Source organism: Physeter macrocephalus, chromosome 18 (assembly GCF_002837175.3).
Source record: "Physeter macrocephalus isolate SW-GA chromosome 18, ASM283717v5, whole genome shotgun sequence".
Taxonomy (NCBI): Eukaryota; Metazoa; Chordata; class Mammalia; order Artiodactyla; family Physeteridae; genus Physeter; species Physeter macrocephalus.
In genome coordinates, this window is record NC_041231.1 from 45280807 (window position 1) to 45295270 (window position 14464).

The 14464-nt window shown below is 38.0% G+C and overlaps 1 protein-coding gene across 1 annotated transcript; it reads right to left on the reverse strand.

Annotated features, from left to right (window-relative positions):
• Positions 1 to 25: 25 nt before the first annotated feature.
• LRRC2 (leucine rich repeat containing 2) lies at positions 26 to 13940 on the reverse strand. The gene is made up of 6 exons (XM_028479064.2): positions 13233 to 13940; positions 8861 to 8997; positions 7118 to 7263; positions 5222 to 5377; positions 4282 to 4418; positions 26 to 1988 (listed from the first exon to the last, which is right to left on the reverse strand). The coding sequence occupies exons 1-6, from the start codon at positions 13408 to 13410 to the stop codon at positions 1939 to 1941; spliced, it is 804 nt and encodes a 267-aa protein (XP_028334865.1). The 5' UTR covers positions 13411 to 13940; the 3' UTR covers positions 26 to 1938.
• Positions 13941 to 14464: the final 524 nt, after the last annotated feature.

A 14464-nucleotide genomic window follows, 5' to 3' on the forward strand; every position in this document is an offset into this window, starting at 1 on the left:
CAGTTATTTTTATGTAACATCGAGATAAGGTTTTTGCACAAAAGACTGGTTTTATTGAAATAAATTTTACATGAGTTATGGACAGTCAATTTATGCGAAAGCCCTCATTTCCCCCCTTTTCAGATATATTTTCCATTTGGCTGTATGTAACATATACTGTAGCATGAAATAAAATTCCAAAATCATTCACGTAGTACAACTAATAAATCTGCATTATATTTGTAAAGTGTTATAAAGAAAAATACAATTGTTTGAGGTTCAGTTAAAGTGATTTCTCATTTTCCTACTCTTTCCATCTCTTAACCTACTTCTCAGAGTTTGTCTTTAAGTTGAAGCAGTACTCTACTGAAGCATTACTATGTGGCTTTAGACTGTTCTGCCTGCTTTATGTCTGTTGAGGATAAAATATTTAGAGTTATGATTAAACCTATTAAGACAAAATATTGGGTGTCAGTATTAACCCCTCTGGGGGTAGACTGGTTCTTCAGATAAGAAAATAAAAATCACTCTTCATTTCTAGCCCAGATTAACTTCTGAAAAACCCAAATGGCTCGACGGTATTGTACAATATGGTAGCTACATTTGGCTATTTAAATTTAAATGTAATTAAAAATTTAGTTCTTCAGTCACACCAGACACTGTTCAAGAGCTCAAGAAGCACATGCATCTGGTGGTTACTAAATTAGACAGCACAGATGCAGAACATTTCCTTCACTGCATAAAGTTCTACTGGACACCACTGGGCTAGACCATATAGGAGTCGATTCATCTATAAATATATGTGAAGATATGCATTTTTTCCATCTTAGTCACAAAAGCTACTTGTTTAAACTTAGCTTCAACACATTCACAATCCTGTTTATTTTAGCCCAAGATAATAGAATAAAAATAGATATTTGTACAATTTCTCCAAATCCTACAATGTGATATCAAAGTTCAAAGCCCTGTAATGAATACCTTCTGTGCCAATGTAAACCCAGTCTCCTGAGCTCCCTCTGGACCGCAGCGTCTTGGCCACAGGCAGAGTTCTCCTGTGGTATCTGCAGGGAAGCCTTGCTAGGGACTCCTCATGAGTGTGGACTAGTCATTCCCACTACTTACATGGCCACCTTGGAGGACAGGTCCCTGGAAGCAAGACCTCTGCTCTGTGCTCTGGCAGGTGCCCCAGGACCCCCAAGGGACCCACTCAAGGCAGGCAGACCACCCATGCAGGCCACGCAAGGCTTCCCAGGACCCCCAAGGGGCCCACTCAAGGCAGGCTGACCATCCATGCAGGCCACGCAAGGCTTCCCAGGACCAGCCAGGCCCACACTTGCTCCACTAGGGCCACCAGCACACCATCTAAGCCCCATGCCTGGGCAGACGATCCAGCCCTTCTTTCTGCCCTCAAGGTCCAGATTATACCTAAAGTCTTTCCTGAAAGCCTACACTTGTAAAATATAACTTAAAACATGAAAATAGCCATTTGTATAAACTCAAGGAAAACTGTCCTCAGTAAAAGAAATAATGCATTAAAACTCTTTCAAAATAACAAAATAAAGTCTCATCTGACTAGTCCAGTATAAATACTCTTCTCTCCATCCCTTTATCTCCAGATTCCTGAAAACAATGCAATCAACTTCAAAATTTGGTCTTTAAGTGATAATTTTTTTTAAATAACACATTTTCTAAAATATTAAATGTGCATTTTTTGGAAACAAGTGTATGCAAATGAACCTTTAAATATCAATATATAAAGCCATTTATCAATTCTCCAGTCCACAGAGAGAGGTACTCACATATTTGAAATTTGAAAATCATCTTTCCTAACAACTATGACCATGGTTTCTAGACTTTGTCTTTAAGCATAAGCCATTATTCCTCTATGACATGACCCACAACAGGAAGATTTACAGCTCCACAAGTCAGGAAAATTCAGTAGTCTTCTGATGGATGGCATCAAAGCTGAAGGCTGAAAGATACTTTAGTGGCATAGCTGGGAACAGATTCTGTAACAAAAAGAAAATATATACTCAACCATTCCCCATTTTATTATGAAGTGTAACTATGTCAAAACACAAATTATTGCCACTTCATACTTCAAGTTTAGAGATAAATGCATTTATTACCACTAAGTCAACCACCGCAAATGTATAGTCAGGCGTTAGAGATATTTAGATCTAGGAAGAATACATTATTATTAACTCTCATTCTTTTGCAATCTTTCCAACCAACTCACACAGCTACATCAACATCTTGGAAACTGTATGATCCTAAAATAATAAAAGTTGACAAAACAGAAATAGATGGCTAAGGATTTGGACTGGGGATGCCAGGTGGAAGGGAATACGGTTTACAAGAGAAGTTTGGGCTATTTCTAAATGAAGCACCATCTTATTAATAACCTTTTTATCATTCTTACTCTTCCAACTGGTTACTCCCCACTCTCTCTCTCTCTCTTCACAGCCAATTTTTGTCAAAGGATGGTCTATACCAATGGTTCTCAAGGTGTGTTTCTCAGACTCAAGGCATCAGTATCACCTGGGAACTTGTTAGAAATGTACTTTCTCAGGCCCCACCCAGACCTGATGACTCAAAAACTCTGAGAGTGGGGCCTGCAGCTAATTCTTATGTGCACTAAAGTGTGAGAACCAGCGAGGAGCTTCACTTCCTCATCATTCTTGAATCATATCAGGTTCGACATCCATGTAGACTCACTAAATCTACTTTTTTTTCCTTAGAGTGATGAACTCTCTAACTCAAACATTAGTCTTATGGGGAAGGAGGAAAAAGAAAGAAGACAACATGATGAAGAAAAAAGAAACAAACTTAAAAAAATTCAAAGCATATGTCCAGCATAGGTTGAACTATTAAGAAATCACCATTTTCGTAGGTCAAAACCAGCTGAATATTGGCAATATCATTTAGTTCAACCTACTATGAATATATGAAGGATAGAATTATGATAATTATTTAGAAATAAATGAATGGAATCAAAATCTATCATTACTAAAGTTAACTTTGAAAATCAAATTATTTTATTGCTGGCCACATAGATCGAAAGATTAATACTTATTTTCTCTAATTTGTTCTTGCATTTTTACATAATAGCACTATAATACAATTATGAAGAAATGAATAAAATACAAGAAGGTTTTTCACAAGAGGAAAGTTATATGACCCAAAGATAAATGTTGATAAATGGTTCTTTCAGTTTCATGTTTAACATAAATTTCTAATTTATTTCATAATATTTCAGCATTCAAAATTAGGGATGGACAAACAGATTAGAGGTAACTGTATAGAAATTATCTTAATCTAATTGAAAAACTTTTAATTTGCCAATAAATGGTATTTTTCATTAATGTCATGAGACAGCTGAGTATCTGAATGTGACTCATCATCTTTGGACACCTACTAAGGAGGGAGGAATAAGCTCACATGCATGTTTTCTGAGCGTGACTGATGGAACCTGCCCCCAGGTGCTTGTCTTCAAAGTCTTGGGGGCCAGGGCTACCTTCTCCCTAAACCCACATGCGTGACATCTTTCTTTCAGGTCTGCACCCAGCTTATCAGAAAAAGAGACCTGAAAAATCAAGGGGTAACTTGCAGGCAACCACAACCAGAAAAGAGGTGGGGATTAGAAGAACAAAGGCTGATTTATGCCTTTTCCTGTGTCTAGATGTGACAGAAGGAAGGGGTTCTAAGGCTTCTGAAACATTTCGGAAATAGCCACTGGGGAAAACACTTCTGCCCTTTCCTGAGGTACTGTGACCGCCCTGTTTCTCTGTATCTTCACCACCCTATGGGAAACCAAAACTAAATGCATCTACTTACTAATCTGCCATCTTGTTTTTTCCTTTTGTGATTTTTACATGGGTGTACCTTGATTTATATGAGATGACTTTTTTTTAAGTTGAATTTAAATGGATTTTGACATGGAATCTTCTTTTCCCATTAACTAGAATACTGTTTTAGCAATACCATTTCATTGAAAAGCCATGCAAAGTTAGTAACACAATCTTCACATTTTAAGTACTTGTTTCCCAGCCTCTCTGTCACATGGTTGTAGATGTATTAAGCATGCTAATGCATTAGGAAAATTTCATTATTTAAGGAAAGGCAATGTATCTTTTTTTTTTTGGTAAATAGAAAAATAATTTACAAATTATTTTTATTTATTGGTTATTGCCCCTAAGCAACTAACTTTTTGTCAGTTTGACTTATAGCAATAAATGTGTTGCATGAGTGAATGGAATACCATACACTCATTTTAAATAATTTTGAATATGAGTAACCTACCTCTTTCTTTAAGATCTTCAATATAGGCTTTCATAACTTCTTTATCAAAATGTTGGCGATCCTGTTCACTTTCCATCGTTTCATTACCATCTTGACACTGGGTAATCTCAATAGGATTGTCCATAAGACTTACAAACCTATTCAAGAGAGTATGGAAAATATCACATTTTCACCTATGTATTTGTATTGTGCAAAAATCCTCTCAGAAGAAGTCAACCTTTGTGGCGTTAAATCCCAAGTTCTCACTTCTTCTTAGAAGTCACAGCTAACTACACAGTATGTGTCACCGGTGGAATTCTACTGTGCAATAATCCAAGAGGATTATGGAGTCAGTTTACAGCAGAGACTGTACAGAGGCTTGATGGGGAAATGACAGTTACTTAGCCACAGACAGAGGATAGCGGGCAGGAAGCCTTGAGGTGAACAGTAACATTTAGTCTCCCCGTCATATATGATGTCTTACTATGTCTGTTTGATATTACTCTCAATTAGTTACATCAAATTCTAAAATGATGTGGCTACATTGAAAAGGACTCATAAAATCCCCACCAAGAAGGTATTTAAAAGATGGACTACTGCGACAAAAAAAGAAGCTAAAAGAGACAATCCAAAATGGCATTTGATCTAATTTCTTCACAATTTTGAAAGATTCAACAGCCACTGACCCATCCAGGCCAGCGGTGATGGGAGTGCTGAGTATCCGACCAGGGAGCCATGGTGCCTTCAACCAGCAGGTAGCATTTGTCCAGAAATCCTCTGAGCTCTACCTCCCCATGCCATTGGCCCAAAACTTCAAAATCCTGTAAGGCACCAGAACTTCTTGTTCTCAGAGTACGAGAACCATCTAATCTGGTTCCTGAGACGGGCACCCAGGCTCCAGGTGCTTCTTGCTCTTCCCTTGTGTCTGAATGGGTCTCTACTGGGCTCTCTGTCTACTCACTTTAAAGGTGTGGATGAGTCACAAAGGGCTGTCGGGATCTCCACCAAGTGGTCCCCGCTGACGACTAACAAGGTGAGCTTCTTTAAGTTAAGCAAGGCAAAGGGAAGATAGGTCAGCTTGTTCTTATACAGGAGAAAGGTCTGCAGTTCTCGTAGCCTAAGAAGATGTAAAAGGGATTAGAACACAAGGACTTAGCCTCATAGCAAGAAAACCAAAGTGAATTATAAATAAATTCTAGTAGGAAATCCCTAGTTTATTTTTTTAAGTGACTCATAAGAATAAACTGACTTTACAATTTAAATGAATAAAGTCATGCTGGGTGACATGATTTGGGTTTCTTTTTTAAGTTTTTATGGACTTAATTGACAGGTGAAGGCAGAGATATAGCAGCAGGATAAGCAAATTATACAATATACAGTAGGCCAAGATGGAACTTAAAAAATCAATATATTCAAGTGTCTACTGCATTCCCAAGGGTTAACAGGTCATGGGAAAGAAATCATATTAGAGTTGGAGTGAGAATAAACAAATTTTGGCAACATATTTCCTTTTGTATGTCTTGAAAACACAGTTATTCTTCTCTCATCATATTTTAACTTTAAAACAGGAATAAACCTGCAGAGTGAAAAGGAAATGAGAAAAATATGCTCCAAATATGTTTTACTCTGTTTTCCATTTTGTTCTAACTCAGTGCCCCTCTCTCTAGTTTTTTCTTTCATTCATTTGCAAAATTTTGACTGATCCCACAAAATATTTCACAAAGTTCCCCTTGTGTTTCAAACTAAAACAATTCCCACTTAGCCTCATAAACCAGGAAAGCATCCATACACATCATATGTACCAGGAGTAGAGAAAGGTCATACGAGACAGCATTCGGGAACAAGCCATTTTCGGTTCCTATGTCCCAATAGCTTACTTATGCTACTTTATAACGAACACTGTGGATTCCAGGAGGCCAGACAGTTTGTTTCATTTACCACTTTGAACACAGCCCACTCTCTGGGCCTGCCTAGTAATATTGGTAGAATGAATGAATGAAGGAATCTTACATGATTTAGTATAATAGTTACTTTTTAAACAAGAAATAGCTGTAAGGATATAATCTGAAGACATTACTAAGCATATCAATCAAAGCAGTAAATGAAACTAATAAAAATTATCCTGATATCCCAAATAGAATAATATGTTTTGATTCCGTACATAATAAATTTACTTTTCTACTCTGGGGAGGAAAGGAAAGTTAATGGTTCCATTCTATTGAGAACTAAAGTAAATTAAAGATGTGTTCAAAATATATATATATATATATATACACATACACACACACATATATATACGTGTGTGTGTATACATATGTGTGTGTGTGTGTGTGTGTATATATATATATATATATATATATATATATATAATGTTTACTACTGAAACATATCTGCATATGAGTGGACCCACACAGTTCAGACCTGTGTTGGTCAAGGGTCAAATATATATATATATATATATATATATATATATATATATATATACACATTTGACCCTTGACCAACACAGGTCTGAACTGTGTGGGTCCACTCATATGCAGATATGTTTCAGTAGTAAACATTACAGTACTGCATGGGTCCATGGTTGGTTGAATTCACAGATGCAGAGGAACCCCAGGTACGGAGGCTGACTAGAAATTACATGCAGGTTAACCACCTCATTGTTCAAGGGTCAACTGTACATGTATATGTATGGTGCAGACTGGGAATTGTCTTATTCTATAAAGAATCAAACTGATTTCCTGCAAACAAGAAACTCTGGAAACTTAGTTGATCTCAGAGAACATTCACGTATTATGCATGTTTAAAATGTTAGTGACTAATTCATATACCTCACCTTCAGAATGCAAGTAGCTACCTGTCTATGTCTTGTGGCAGGTCATTCAGGTTATTGTTGCTGATATCCAACCACTGCAAATTAGACATCCGCAGGACACAGATCGGGACACTGGAAAACTTGTTTGCTGAGATATCTACGAATGAAACTTGCTTCAAATTACTTAACTAGGAAGGAATAACAAAATATTCTAATTATTTTTTAAGAGTGGGAATTAAGTTCAACTAATAATTTTGAGATTGATGTCTCTTCCCAAAGGCATTTCTATGAACATATGCAAACCAGATCAATATAGTATGTACGCTGAGCATCTACTAGGTGTCATTCACTGTGCTACACGCTGGGGGTGCTAGGATGAAAAGCACACAGTGGCTGCCCTTGAGGAGTTTATACTTTCATAAACAAGCAATGCAATTTTATGTAGTAAGAACTAGTGTGAAGTTTCCAATTTGCAATGTTCAGTAACACTAAGAAAGAAGTGGTTAATCTGCCCAGCATCACAGTGAGGTGAGGGTCAGGGGTCAGGAAAGATTTCACAGAGAATGGAGTATTTGAATTCGGTCCTGAGGTTCCCTGACAGATGGAAAGGTAGGGGAGGAAACTCCAGGTGGGGAACAGCATGTGCAAAGTCAGAGAAGACAGAAAGTGCAAGCCTCAAAGAGTAGGATGACCTGGGGAAGACTACCTTAATGGGTTTTGGCAAATCTTCAGAAGACTCACATGTGAACTGGTAAAGTGATGTGGCAAATGATCAGAAGTCTCCCCTGTTACTCTGAAGGGCGTGCCCAACAGCACTTACTCACGGAGTGGACATGGGGCATGGGAGCAAGAGAGGTCAAAGGTGAGTTGGCTTGCTTCCAGCCTGAACATCTGAGAGAGGACTGGGCCTCTCTCTCAGATGGGGAGGACTGGGCAACAAGCAGCTTGTGTGGGAAATCCTGAGCCCTGGCTGTGAACCCTCACCGGGACCACTGCCCAGCATTTCCTGGGTGACATGGGTGCTAAGAGCGGAAGTGGCCTCTTCCTCCAACCCGGAAGTTTTCAGGAAAGGAGAAGAATACGCCTTCTAGGACTAGATACAATCAGTGGCCACGGCCTTGTCAGAGCCTCACCAGCGATACTATTTTTAGCCTATTCATTACCAGCAGAATTTGTGAGATCCATTTCTCTCTCTTCAAGCACAAGAACGTTGTTGAGTTTTATCTGGCAATAAAAACTGTTCACTTTCATATGTTCTTTTTCACCAGAAAAGTAATTTAAAATCATTTCCCCAATGAATACAGACAAAAAGAAACTAATGGATATTTTTAAATTAATGGACTTCTCAAATCCTATCTGTAGAACTGCTTTAGTTATCTATAAGTTTTGTTATGAGTATATACATTTTTAAATTTTATCCCCTTTATTTATTTCCAACTGTTTTCAATTTATTCCTCCATTATGGATAAATAAATCAGGATCTGCATTACAGACAACAGGCATCATGTATTGAAGAGGCATTAAATAAAAATATATTGCATGAAAATAGGATTTTTTGCCTAGTTTTCCTTTGATAGCTTTTTTGAACTTAAATTCAGGTTGTGGCCGAGTGTAAGAACATTTTTAAAGACTTGATAATAGCTGGTTTAGGGTGATTAAAATGTCAGGAAAAGTGATATAAATAAAAATGAATTTCATCTTTTAAAATTCTTCCCCATGTTACAGACCATTCCATGTCATAAACCAAATAAAAGTAAATCATAGTGCAAATATTTTTTTTCTTACTTCAAAGGGGAGCTCAGTTAATTCTAGATTTCCAGAACAATCCAGTTTCTCTAGATTTTCACAGTCTCCCAGTTCTGGAGGAATGCTCTTCAGACGGTTGAAACGCACATTGAGCTCCTTCAGGTTCTTCAAATGACCTGTCATCAGAAAAAAACAACATGCATGGTGTAGGTCCATTAAGGTCTTTTAAGGACAAAAAGCACAACAAAGATGTAAAACATTTGTATAAATGATGGTGGGAAAGGCATTAAACATAATTCTGTGTTTGTTTTTTAAGCACTCTGACTGAATGTCTGCTCATCTTTTATCCTGAGCATTTTGGTCCTTGTAGAGCATTTTTTGCTTTTTCTTTATCTGTTTAACCCTCTGTGAAACTACAGGCTAGGTGAGTGTGGGGGATTTGTCCCCTACGTAGAGTGGGTCAGGGCCCAGCACCCACAGAGTGCAAACCCCTTTGAAATCACATGATGAATGAAGTAACAGGCAATGGCTTTGAAATGGTCCAGTTCCTAGGAAGCACAGTGACAAGCTATGGCGTATCGGTGGACTCTAATGGGAAGTGATCTAGGTACTGAAATACACACAAACCTCTATGTACGTGCTAAATGACTCAAACAAGGACTCATTGTTTATAGGCTGCATGTAATTCATTTATCTTTGGCTTCAGATTTGCATTTACTAATTATGATGTATCGTGCTTCCTAAAGAATATGCTTTAAAAAAACCTAAGTCCATTTCACAGGCAGGAAGCGAACACACTAAGAATATCAGGCAATAACTGGATTGATGGAGAAACACTGAATCCCAATTCTGTCTTGACTGAATAAATACATGACCAATTCCAAACCAGAAACTAGCACAAGAGTAAATATATTTAATATTCCAAAAATCAAGTCACACATGTTCTAACGCATTGAATACCTTAACATTCTTAACCTAATTTTAAAAATTAGAAAACCAAAATTATTGTTTCCTTTTGCAGAGCAGGCACTCAAAATACAAATTTCCTGCCATTTTATGAATGAGAAAGGGAAACATACAAAGACAGTATATTGGAGGCAGGGCCACTTCTGAGTCAACTTTGGTGGTCTCACTGTTAGAAGATAATGGTGATGCTGTGGAAATCAGTGGCCCCTCTAACTTACCCACCTGGTATACACTGCAACCTTACAGTCAGCTATTGGGGTCAAAATAGCAGGATGGATATGGGGGCTAATAAAAAATAAGGAAAGACTGCTTTTCTGGGGAGGACTAGAGAGCATGTGATCAGACTAATGATCGCCACAGCCCCAGCTGCTGTAAGACAGTGTATTGCACAATCCTTCTTTAAATAAGGAAAGCAGAAGATTGGCATAGATGGTGTGAATGTTCTAAGCTGTCTAGTTTCCAGACAAAGGAGAGTAAACTTATCTATTAAAGAGTTACCTGATCTGGTTGATGGAGGCATTTGCATTAGGGACACGTTTATACCAACTGTATATGCATTTGTTTATCATGAGGGGATGCAAAGAGAAGATGAGGTAACTGGAGAGAAAGCTGTATATGAGCTCCTTCTAGCTAGCTCCAAGAAAAAGTAACTTTCCTAGCTCAAAGGAAAAGCAATAGCTTTAGAAAGTCTATCTCAAATATAACATTTTAATAATGTATAGACACTAAGAAATTGTATATGTTTGTATTCAAATTGTTGTTCTCCATGCCACTTATTTCCACAATGCCTGATCTCATTATAGAAACACTACTTTTTCTTTCTCAACATCCTGGTAAGAACTTGGCATTATTCATCTGAGATGGGCTCAGTTGTCTCCATCAGACGTGGTGAACAGCATTATCTTCAAGCACCATAACCTTGAGGTTCTGGAAAAAACGGTTTTTCGGTGTGACAAGGGTCCCACGTCACAACAACTAAAATAAAACTTTTAAGGCACTGCTATGGTCTGAAAATTCGTATGTTGAAATCCTAATGCCCAAAGGTGATGTTGTTAGTAGGTAGGGTCTCTGGGAGGTAATCAGGTTTGGATAAAGTCATGAGGGTGGAGCCCCCATGATGGGATTCATGCTCTTGTAAAAAGATCCCACAGAGCTCCCTGGCCCCTGCCACCATGTGAGGATTCACCCCGAGAAGTCTGCAACCCAGAAAAAGGCCCTCAGCCCACCATGCTGGCACCCTGATCTCGGACTCCAGAACTGCAAGCAATAAATTTATTTTGTTTATGAACCACCCAGTCTGTGGTATTTTTTTTATAGCAGACTGAACAGACTAAGACAGGTGTCATAGCTCCAGCACGTTATATTTCTAAATAGCTAATGAGTCCATCCCTTCCTAGAATGTTCCAGGATCTTTTCCAACTGAAATGAAATCTCCCTACTTATAGTCCATTCTCCCAGGGCCCTCAGACCTAATTTCCAGTGAGGGGAATATAACCCAACTGAGGCACAATTTGTTGTCCAGAGGCTTCTTGTTTCTAGAGCCCAAGGAATACATTAAGGAATTTACATACTTTAAATTATTTGAGTAAACATTATTAAATGATTTCAATAATTAGCTATTTTAAACCCATTTAAGGATACCTTCTCAGGAGTTCCACAAAGGAGTTAAGAGGACCACCCACTGCCATGCTTAATTCCTTGATGTCAAATGTCAGAAATAATTGTCCTGATAATGAGAAAAAGAACACCCCATTTGGTGACCACTTTCCCCGCACCCCCTCTGCTGAGCCAATGCTCAGTAGTTCTCTAAGACAGCACTGTAAGAGATCCAACTCCACCTCCTTTACAAAATACAGCCATTCAACAGAAAAGAGCTCAAAACTCTTCATTCCCATGGTCCTCTTTCTTGACTATCTCGTCCTGTAGCTGAGTTTTTTTTTTAATATTTGCCCAAGTTACTCAAAGTCAGGCTAGAATCGTACCTTCAGAGTCTCAGACCTAGTATCCAATTACTTAGTTTAAATTTAAAATATTTGAAGAACAAGTTAAATAAATCATGCCATAATCATCACTTAGCCATTAGGGAGAATGACGAAAGTTTGGATATTCTAATATTGAAAAATAACATTTATGTAAAAACAACAATAGAGTGGTGGTGGGATGAATTGGGAGATTGGGATTGACATATATACACTCGTATGTATAAAATAGATAACTAATAAGAACCTGCTGTATAAATAAATTAATTAAGTAAAATTTAAAAAAAACTTAAGAAAAACACAATGATGATGATGGAGGTGGCTAGCAAATGTTGGGGGTTTATCTGTTCTAAATGCTTTCTTTGTATTAACTATTTAATCCTTACAATAACCTTGTGAAGTAGGTACGATTATTATACCCATTTTACAGATAGGGAGACTGAAAACCAGTGAGTGACCTGCCTAAGGTGACCTGCCAGTAAGTGAAAGACCCAGGCAGCCTGACCCTAGAGTCCACCCCCACCTTCATGGTATGATAAGGGGAAACAAGGCTTAGGCTGGAGAACATGCTGTAAGCCCTTGTATGTAAATATGTTTAGCGTGCATATATTTTAACATATGTATATGTAAATATTTTTAACATGCATATATATTTTAACACATATTTATAAATAGATATGGCTACAATGTAGATATCTAGAAGAACATGGGTTGTGTGTACAATTTTGATACCCAGGAAACTGTTAACAATCCTTACTGAGAGAGTTGACTTTACATTTTATTCCTTTCTAGAATGTTTAATTATTTTGCCCTGCTCATGACTGAGGTTTATGGGGATGATATGTCTCCAAGAAGACTTGAGTGTCTTAGAAGAATCCTAACAACTATATGCCTAGCACAGCTATGTGCCTCACACACAAGACAAAGAGAAACAGTGATGATGATCGCTGTGGACTTCACTTACAGTGAAGCAAGTGAACAACAAAATGATTGAAAATAATAGAACCTTGATCAAATTAATACAATAAGCTAAACTAAACTCATCAATGGACTAATATGTGGGAACAATATACTGTTATCTTATGTTTACAATAAATATATTATTGCATGTTTATTTCTAAAACTAATATGTGGGAACAATATACTGTGTCTCATGTTTACAATAAATAAATTATTGCATGTTTGCATTTCTAAAACTAAAAGGAAGAAAAAACAAAAAGTTTCTAAACACAGCACCGCTCACTCATGAGACTTGTTTCTGAGAAAATGGCAGATGTCAGTACTGCTGAGTTACACAGGTGAGACCCCGGCATCAACATCCAGAGGGGATGCCACGAACCAGCAGCTCTGGGAACACCCAAAACAGCCCGGCCCAGCAACTTCCTGGGGCAGCTGGAGGAGGAAGAGTTCTCAGTATTGCCTGCTTCCCAGACAAGGGGTCTGAAGGCTCCAGCTAAGCAACATACCAATTTCAGCTGGAAGACAGGAGATTTGGTTTTTTGGCAGATCCAGAATCCTCACGGCTTGAAACAGCTCGATATACTTAGGAATGATCTGAATCAGGGTATTGCTTATGTGCCATTCTTTCAGGTGCGTCTGCTCCTTCAAGGAATCTGGGAGCTCCTGGAATAGAATGGATCCCATTGATCAGAACTAGCTCCTCCATATGTCGGAGTTCAGAGGCAGAGCACACAGAGCCAAGGAAAATGTGCATTTATTTCAAAAACAAGAGGGGAGAGAGCATGGGTGAGAGCTTAACTGCCAGCTCTATAGCCATTCCAAAAAGAAAGCAAGATGCTGCCGATGTCATTAATTTCACACTAGCAGAGTAGCCAAATTTCAAAAGGGCCATGAATTCATGATTCTATTAAGGTCAAATGCCGAGTGAACACTGACAACCAGGCTCCCACCCAAAGCCACACATGTATTATTTATTTACAACATATGGATTTAACATTTTCTAAAAATAAAATCTGGCCATGTCTTAGATTTTAAAATGTGTGCTGCATTTCCCTTCCTCTGTACTAATCCCTTTTTTTTTTTCAGCAGACATCTTTTTTTTTATTGAAGTATAGTTAATCTACAATGTTGTGTTAGTTTCAGGTGTATGGTAAAGTAATTCAGTTATACATATATACATAAAAGAATATATATATTCCTTTTCATATTCCTTTCCATTATAGTTTATTATAAGATATTTAATATAGTTCCCTGTGCTATACAGTAGGACCTTGTTGTTTATCTATTTTATATATAGTAGTTTGTATCCATCGGACATCTTTTGAGCCATGTTATGTCCAGGCAGATTCATGTTTGGCACTAGAGATACAAGAAGGAATCAGGCAGCTCTGAAACTAATCGCTTTTTAAAATATTTCATCAACACCTAATACTTGCTGTGCCAAATTTCTAAATGTTTTTATGAGTCTTTAACAGGGAAAGAGCCCAGAAGGACAATGTGGAGACCTGGATGCCAAGCCATGTTCTAGGGGCACCCCCTCCCTGGGCCCTCACTTCTGAAGTGACCGAGAGGAACTCGGCCGTATCCAGGGCCTCCCCTGGCTCTAGTGTTCTGGGATAAAATTGTAAAGGTGTTGAGAAGTGCTTAAGGCTTTAGAGGGGGCTATTTGTCCAGTTGAAGAAATTCAGTTCACAGGATTACGAGTCCCCACTGCAACGAGGTGTGCTGAGCACTGAGG

What these genes read in the sequence shown, in the direction of transcription:
- LRRC2 (XM_028479064.2), bottom strand. Translation starts at nt 13,410, where the DNA reads ATGGGATCCATTCTATTCCAGGAGCTCCCAGATTCCTTGAAGGAGCAG. An exon ending in CTGCCACAAGACATAGACAG is followed by an intron (nt 5,378 to 7,117) that starts GTAGCTACTTGC and finishes ACATCTTCTTAG; the next exon opens with GCTACGAGAACTGCAGACCT. An exon ending in TGAAGATCTTAAAGAAAGAG is followed by an intron (nt 1,989 to 4,281) that starts GTAGGTTACTCA and finishes TTTTTGTTACAG; the next exon opens with AATCTGTTCCCAGCTATGCC.